At 40.5% G+C, this 9,027-nt stretch overlaps 1 protein-coding gene across 1 annotated transcript; it reads left to right on the top strand.

Moving 5' to 3' along the window:
- The first annotated feature begins 6,730 nt into the window (after positions 1 to 6,730).
- On the top strand, positions 6,731 to 8,008 carry LOC101084045 (S-phase kinase-associated protein 1-like). The gene has a single exon (XM_045034106.1). The coding sequence runs from the start codon at positions 6,829 to 6,831 to the stop codon at positions 7,318 to 7,320; it is 492 nt and encodes a 163-aa protein (XP_044890041.1). The 5' UTR covers positions 6,731 to 6,828; the 3' UTR covers positions 7,321 to 8,008.
- Positions 8,009 to 9,027: the final 1,019 nt, after the last annotated feature.

Raw genomic sequence — 9,027 nt, 5'->3', positions numbered from 1 at the left:
CGAGGAGTGTGTGTGGAAAGGATTCAGGAGCAAGGCTTGCGGGCCAAGAAGAAAAGCAACCGGCCTATTTCCCATCCAAAGAGTAACCAAATACAGCTGTAACTTTAGACTGAGGTGCTTGGGAAAGTGATTTTTATTATTATTTATTATTTTGTAAGAAGCAAGTGTCCATTGCTAAGGAAAGGATATAAAACGTGGTTGAGAAAACCTAGCTTTGATGATGTAGTCTAATATATTATGTAAAATTTTAACAAGTTAGCTGATTTTTTTCTTAGGAAGAAAAACCTCACAAGCGCAAACGTTTTTAAGAGACAAAATGACTAAATATCGACTTAGAAATACAGATAGGAGATTCCCAAATACCCCGAGGGTACAAAATGCTTACAGCCTGTTCCTATTTCCTTCCGCATCAGTTACATCCAAGTCTGAGCAGTTATTAAAGGAAGTTAACATTCTCTTGTGTTTTGTCTACCTGTGGGAGCTATCACAAGATCTCAGCTGAAACAGGAAATATACAATAAATCCCCCTTTTATGACTGGAAGTGAACATATTTTATGGTGTCTGCAAGTCATGTAACTTTGTGGGGGAAACAAGTAAATTACATTGTAACTTATGGATCACTAGTTTCTGCTGAATAATAACCTATTTTGTAGATTTGCCACCTCTTTGTAATTGTAGCTTGTGTCTGCATTGCAGGTAGCACATAATCAACTGTGATACTGAAATAAAGAGAAAAGACGTATTTGACATTGGGTTTGTGAAAGGTTATGTGTAATGAGATTTCCTATGAGCAAATGAGACCAACAATGATATATTATGTCTTATTAGATTGAATAGACAAAAATTAGATGACTTAAAAACTAGTAGATGTTTCAAGAATATGGTTTATTGCCTCAACATTTTTTCTTAAGGAGTCTTTAACTTATGAGTCTTTCTGTCATTTCAAGAGAAATTCAGAGAAGCTGTTCTTTAATTACTGTTACTTAAAGTTAAGTTTTAAAAGAGAAAGGACACAAGACACAATCTTATTTTTTACATATTTTTATTTTTATTTTTTATTTTGAGAGAGAGACAGTGCAGGAGAGGGGCAGGGGGAGAGAGCGAATCTTAAGCAGGCTCTACACTCGCCCAGCGTGGAGCCCAGTGCAGGCTCAATCCCACGCCCCTGGGATCGTGACCTGAGCTGAAATCGAGAGTGGGACAGTCAACCGATTAGTCACCCAGGCACCCCTCAATCTTAATTTTATTTTTTTTATTTTTTTTTAACGTTTATTTATTTTTGAGACAGAGAGAGACACAGCATGAACAGGGGAGGGGCAGAGAGAGAGGGAGACACAGAATCGGAAACAGGCTCCAGGCTCTGAGCCATCAGCCCAGAGCCTGACGCGGGGCTCGAACTCACGGACCGCGAGATCGTGACCTGGCTGAAGTCGGACGCCTAACCGACTGCGCCACCCAGGCGCCCCTTAATTTTTTAAATCCAGTTTATTTGGAAAGCCTATACTGGCAATCACCGTATCATGTGCATCTGAGCCTCTTCTTGCTCAAGTCAGTCTACCCACCTCAGATCCAAATGTGGTGGTGTCTCTTGATTCCTGCAGCACTTCTCCCATGTCTGACTTTGCATCTCCAGTCTATCACCTGGTCAGGAGCAGATGTAATCAAGATAAGACTCGTAAAGCTTATCCCTTGTTTGGACCCTATGGAAGGTTCCAGTTTCATGCCTTTAAAGTCTTGAGAGACCTGGGCTCTGCACATCTTCAGTGTCAGGTTTTGATATGTGATAGTTAGTGACCATGAGTCCCGCTGCAACCAAGGCCGTGTCTCTAGAAGGAAAGGCAACGTTTCTTCAAACAAATGGAAGACTAATTCATCATAGAACTCATTCAATCCCAAAAGAGACTGAACTGCAAGTGGAGTAACGGGATTTCAGTATCAAATACATGCAGAAAAATCTCAGAATCAACCTGCCAACAGTCCTTGCTCTGAGTGTTGTGATTGGCTACATTCATAGTGAGGCATTTTGTGAATCAGAGAATACACTGCAAATACCAGAAACTGCTGGACTATTAGCTAAAGGATTCAGTCTTGAGTGAGACACGGTTCGCATGAATGCCAAAGGAAATGCTTCCTTGTGGCTGCATGCATTATGAGTAAATTGGGGAGGGCCTCATAAAAGTGTGGCGGGGGGGGAAGCACACAAACCAAATTCAAGAAAATGAAAGAATAAAAAAGAATCTCCTTCCGTGAGACTAATGCACTGAACCTTTTAACACATATACATTTCTACTCTATGTGCTGTTCACTAGAATACACTGTAACTTAAATAATAATACAAGAATGGATTCAGTGATTGTTCCTTCCTATATTTTTTTGTGCACAACATCTAGGCCTTTTGTCTTGTACCAAGTTGAATCCCAATCTTCCATTGTTGACAAAGAACACTTCTTCTTCTTTAAGAAAATTTTTAATGTTTTATTTATTTTTGAGAGAGAGAGAGAGAGAGAGAGACCGCATGAACGGGGAAGGGGCAGAGAGACAGGGAGACACAGAATCGGAAGCAGCTCCAGGCTCTGAGCTGTCAGCACAGCTCACAGACCGTGAGATCATGACCTGAGCCAAAGTCAGACACTGAACGGGCAGAGCCACCCAGGCACCCTGACAAAGAGCATTTCTATATTTGTTTCTTTAAAGCAATCCTCCTAAAAGCCAGAATTCTGCAGAGGATATTATACCAGAAATATTTGACATAAGGTGATATTCCCTTAGTGGAGGTGGCCACATTTCCTCCTTTGTTATTAAACTGGCGAGGCAGTCCTTGATGAATAAAACAAGAAAGAATTGGATGCCGAAACAAATTTTCCGATTCACTGTACTACCCAGCATTAGTACTTGGTTTGACAGATTGGCTCCCTTTTTGCTTGCTATCTAAAGGTACAGTGTGGAATTAGGTTCATCTTCACTTCAAAAATCCAAAGATGTTTCCCAGATGAATTTAGAGTTCATTAAACAACCATTAAATGCCTTTTTGTCATATTTCATATGAGAGGTAGTTCAGTGTCCTCGAATTTGCGTGAAAAGTCAGATATACCTCAAAGGATCCTAGAAATCAAAAGGAACCAGTGCAGTTGTCCCTGGCCTGATGCCTGGGGTGATGGCTGTGACTCTGTTTCCATGTAGCCTGGCCATGTGTCACAGGAGATACAGCTCTGCCTGCAACAAAGTCCAAAGGGCATGAGACAACATGGGTAGAATTTGAACTTAAGTATAAACACATAAAGATATGCATGATAAAATTTCCTTCTAGAGTGAAGGTAGTATAGTCTCTAATTGGTCTATATATGTAGTTTTCTCATCTAATCCACTTGAATACATATTATAAAGTAATACATGTTTATTGAAGAAAACATATTTATTGCAGAAAATACATGTTTATTCAGGAAAAATAAAGACAAGCAATAAACACAATGTTATTAGATCACCTCAAATCCCACCTTTATGAACATTTTATCTAGATATAAAGAGGTATCTATACAGATATCCAGATACATACATATATACATTCTAGAGTTATATGTATTCCTTTTTTAAATGTTTTTTAAAGTTCATTTATTTTTGAGAGAGGCAGAGCATGAATAGGGGAGGGGCAGAGAGAGGGGGGGACACAGAATCTGAAGCAGGCTCCAGGCTCTGAGCTGTCAGCACAGACCCTGACACAGAGCTGGAACCCACCAACTGCCAGATAATGACCTGAGCCAAAGTCGGATGCTTAACCAAATAAGCCACCCAGGCGCCCCCATTTTATAATATCCAGAATTTTCTTCAGTTTAGGGTTTCAAACAAATCCTAATATACAGGAGTTTAGTGCAGGGTACCTTCCCAGTACCAAGACAAAAAAGATTTTAAAGAGACATGTAAGAATAAACTAAAACAAATTCCTAGATATCGAAATATCCTTTAAAAATAATTGGGGGGGCGCCTGGGTGGCGCAGTCGGTTAAGCGTCCGACTTCAGCCAGGTCACGATCTCGCGGTCCGTGAGTTCGAGCCCCGCGTCAGGCTCTGGGCTGATGGCTCGGAGCCTGGAGCCTGTTTCCGATTCTGTGTCTCCCTCTCTCTCTGCCCCTCCCCCGTTCATGCTCTGTCTCTCTCTGTCCCAAAAATAAATAAAAAACATTAAAAAAAAATTAAAAAAAAAATAAAAATAATTGGGAAGTAAAGTATAAGTTAATAAAAAACATAAAGATTAAGTGTTCTGACAATACTCACTGATATAAGGGAATTATTCTGGTTGGAAAATGCATTTTGCTAAACACAAACTATTTCAAAAATAGCTTACAGCTTTTGCAAAGTCTGCAATATGCTAGAATTTACTGAACCTTAATTATTGTTACATTTTCAAGTAATAACCTCTGGTATTTAATAGCATCTTCACAAAATATCTGTGTGTAAATGGATCTTGCTATGTAAACTGTGTAACACCAATGTTGCACACTTCAGGATACATTTGCTCCAGAAGTTACTGCAAAAATAGAATAATCTGCATTGGATTGATGTACTCTATCAACAAAAACATGTAAGAATGCATTATGGAAAGAAAGCACTTAATGACAGAGGTAGGCATGGTCTGGGCAGAAATAGACATCCTGTGAGTCTACTGACCATGAGTGGTGCCTGCCATTTTGCATACACACTTGCCTGCATTCATTTTGTTGTCTTTCATGCTCATCTCTGCATTTCTTCTTTTACTTCCTCTTTTCTTAAAATTTTTTATTTATTTAATGTTTTTAATTACTTTGAGAGAGAGATAGAGCACAAGCAGGGGAGGGCAGAAAGAGAGGGAGGCAGAATCGGGAGCAGGCTCCAGGCTCTGAGCCGTCAGCACAGAGTCCCATGTGGAGCTTGACCTCATGAGCCGCGAGATCATGACCTGAGCCGAAGTCGGACGCTCAACCGACTGAGCCACCCACGTGTCCCTATTTCCTCTTTTCTATATATTTCAATTTTTTCTTGTCTTTTTATCCTCTCCCGTAATTTATTTTAGGTTCATGGAGGTTTCCATAGCCTTGTTCAAATGGAGGAGAACGAGAGAATCTGGTTCTAATTGTAATTCCTTATATTGACTCACTTTATCTCCAGTGAAACATTGATATGTTTCTCTGATACTAAAGAGGTAAACACACAATGGAAGGGAACCTTAGTACCATTAGCCTGCAATGTTATCTTTTAGCCGTATGTAGGTGGTAAAAGGAGAATACTGCCCTTGGAGTTGATGATATTAAATGGATTGGGTCAGGAGTCTGAAAGCCCTGGGTTCAAATCTAACTCTATTACTAATCAGCTCTTTGCTATTGGGCTGACCTAAAACTTACTGTGTTTTAGTGAGAATTAAATAAGATAATGTATTTCAAGTACTTAGCATTGAGTTTAGCGTACAGGAAAAAAAAAAACTTTTTAGCTTGGCATGCAGAAAAAAAAATGTTTTAGGATGTGGAATAGACAATTGTTTGGGACTCCATTAATTAAGTTGACTCCACCAAGTGTTACTGGGGGTTACTTTGCCTCCCTAAGATGAAAATACCTTTCCAGTTAGTGTGAAAAATCCAGTGCTTTCCCACCAATGACCATGAATACCTGAGAAGCATTTGGTCATGGCTGCCTATGGCTCCAGTCTCCTGCTTCTGCCAAATTATTTGTTAAGGGATTCCCTCACTTTCCCATGAATTTGTCCATGTTCCGTGCCACTTCGATTCTGATATGTCACTCAGAGATTTTCTTTAAGTTCCATGTACACTCAAAAATTACTCATAAAAGATATATGTGTCTGCGTAGAAAACCTGATTTTCAGGGAGAGGGATTTACATTACAGACACATTAAGTTACAAATTAAATGTTGAATATTTCTGATTTTGAAAATGCCTTGGCCATTTATGAAAAGTGGGCTTGGGGCGCCTGGGTGGCTTGGTCGGTTAAGTGTCCGACTTCGGCTCAGGTCATGATCTCACAGTCCGTGAGTTCGAGCCCTGCATCGGGTTCTGTGCTGACAGCTCAGAGCCTGGAGCCTGCTTCCGATTCTGTGTCTCCCTCTCTCTCTGCCCCTCCCCTGTTCATGCTCTGTCTCTCTCTGTCTCAAAAATAAATAAACGTTAAAAAAAAAATTAAAAAAAAAAAAAAAGAAAAGTGGGCTTTAGTTAAAATGATGGTGAATAATAATACCTAAACCACCAGGTTGTTATGAGGGTTAAATGAGATAAACCATAACAGAACACTTAAAACGATGCCTGGCAAGAAGTGGTGAGCTGCTTTTCCTCTCCCTCTCACTATCACTGCTATCTGGCCTGCCATCATATGACTTGGTCCTCCTCTGTCTTTGTCCCTTCTCTTTCTCCTGTCAACCACATTCTTGTTTGTTGTCTTGGCAGCTGCTGCCCTTGAGCTCTGGCATTCATCCGAGGTATTTATGAAAACATTTCCCAAACAGAGACAGTTCCCTTTCTAAGAAGAATTCTGCTGCCAGCTGTTAAGATAAAACTTTTTTTTTTTGTCTCTGTTTCTTTACCCTACTACTTACATATTTCAAGCTTATAAATTTATTTAAGAAGGCAAGTTCCAGGGGTGCCTGGGTGGCTCAGTCTGCTGAGCATCTGATTCTTGACTTCAGCTCAGGTCATGATCCTAGGGTCATTTTCAAGTCCCTAGTGGAGCCTGCTTAAGATCCTCTCCCTCTCGGTAGTGGCCTTGTTCTCTGCCTTTCTCTTCTCGTGGCGGAGGCTGCCCTGCCCTGTTTTTGTCACCCTCCGGCCCGCAGTCTCCTTGAGACCGAGCACCATGCCTTCAATTAAGTTGCAGAGTTCTGATGGAGAGTTATTTGAAGTTGATGTTGAAATTGCCAAACAGTCTGTGACTATCAAGACCATGTTGGAAGATTTGGGAATGGATGACGAAAGAGATGATGACCCAGTTCCTCTACCAAATGTTAATGCAGCAATATTAAAAAAGGTCATTCAATGGTGCACCCACCACAAGGATGACCCCCCTCCTCCTGAGGATGATGAGAACAAAGAAAAGCGAACAGATGATATCCCTGTTTGGGACCAAGAATTCCTGAAAGTTGACCAAGGAACACTTTTTGAACTTATTCTGGCTGCGAACTACTTGGACATTAAAGGTTTGCTTGATGTTACATGCAAGACTGTTGCCAATATGATCAAGGGGAAAACTCCTGAGGAGATTCGCAAGACCTTCAATATCAAAAATGATTTTACTGAAGAAGAGGAAGCCCAGGTACGCAAAGAGAACCAGTGGTGTGAAGAGAAGTGAAATGTTATGCCTGACACTGTAACACTGTAAGGATTGTTCCAAATACTAGTTGCACTGCTCTGTTTATAATTGTTAATATTAGACAAACCGTAGACAAACGCAGCAGCAAATCAGTTGTTTTAGCAGAATATTGTCCTCCTTGCATGTGTAGTTTGAGTACAGATTCCAAACTTATGGCTGAGTTTCTTCCAGTATGATCAAAAGTTTTTGTTTCTTCACTCTGAATAAAACTCAACTGTGGGTTCGCTATAGAAGGTGGCATTTTGGGATTTCCCTCTCTGTAAAATGTTTTCCACCTAGTTTATTGTCAGTTAACGTTAGTTTAATAACCTTTTAAAAGTTGGCATTGTAAATAAAACAAGTTGCAGAAAGTTTTCTGAACTAGAATTAACAACGTATTATCTGTATTCATGAGTTGGAAACTGGAAAAAGGCTACTTGAGGTAAATGTTTTGAGTGGGATTATTAGGATGTCTTTCAGCTTCCTGGAATCAAAGAGTGCCACTGGTATTGATGAACCTGTATGTAGCAGGGCTCCTTTAATTGGATCTAAGGACTTGTTTTTGCATTTTTAATCCTCAGCTTTGACTATGTTGGCTAGAGAGTCAGTTACTCCTCAGTTTGTGGTTTTGGGGGAAATATAACTAGATGGTCTGTTAGCTTTTCAATTAAAAAGGACAAATAACCTGTGTGATATGTCATCTTTTTATAATCAGTGATCCCATGTGGGGGAAACGTCACACTACTTGCATGTAAAAATAATTTAACCTTTAACATTAAAATGTCTGGCAAAACCTAGAAGGTATCCATCATGAATGCAAGATACTTTCAATAAAAAGTAAGTTACAAAAAAAAAAAAAGATTCTTTCCCTCTCATAGCACGTGGGTAGCTCAGTCTGTTGGGTGTCTGACTTCAGCTCAGGTCATGATCTCGAGGTTGGTGGGTTCAAGCCCTGCGTTGGGTTCTGTGCTGACAGCTCAGAGCCTGGAGCCTGCTTCAGATTCTGTGTCTCCCTCTGTCTCCCCCTCCTCGACTCACGCTCTGTCTTGCTCTGTCTCTTAAAAATAAATGTTAAAAAAAAAAAAAGATTCTCTCCCTATCTCTGTCTCCCTCTGCCCATCTTCCCTCACATGTTCTCTCTCTCTCTTTCTGTCAAAAAAAAAAAAAAAAGGCAATTTCCAGATATATCCCAGATTCAGATCACATTCATCTTCCTGTCCTAAATGATCTATACCTACTAACTACACAGTTTACTTGTTGACCAAAGAGTGTGTTTCTTATCTTTGTTACAGGAACATATACTCCTTGAGGGCAAGGCTGTGTCTAACACATTTTGGTTTGACACAGAGACTTGAATGCAGATGTATATAATAAATAATAACTGAGTGACTTTCTCCCTTTGCCCACCATCATGGTATGTGTGGTTGACAGCTTTCCTTGTCTTGTCTCCTGTATGACCTTCAGGATCAGGTGATTTCTGGCCAAGAAACAAAAGCAGAGTTATTTTCATTCCTCAATGAATTCACAGGAAAACTCATGATAAACCATGTACAGCTCCAAGAGGAGACATTGGAGAAAAACCAAGCCATGTCCATCAAGAGTCACACATCTGGGGGCGCCTGGGTGGCGCAGTCGGTTAAGCGTCCGACTTCAGCCAGGTCACGATCTCGCGGTCCGGGAGTTCGAGCCCCGCGTCAGGCTCTGGGC

Source organism: Felis catus, chromosome C1 (assembly GCF_018350175.1).
Source record: "Felis catus isolate Fca126 chromosome C1, F.catus_Fca126_mat1.0, whole genome shotgun sequence".
NCBI lineage: Eukaryota > Metazoa > Chordata > Mammalia > Carnivora > Felidae > Felis > Felis catus.
This window is presented reverse-complemented; position numbering and strand designations above follow the sequence as displayed.

What these genes read in the sequence shown, in the direction of transcription:
- LOC101084045 (XM_045034106.1), top strand. Translation starts at nt 6,829, where the DNA reads ATGCCTTCAATTAAGTTGCAGAGTTCTGATGGAGAGTTATTTGAAGTT.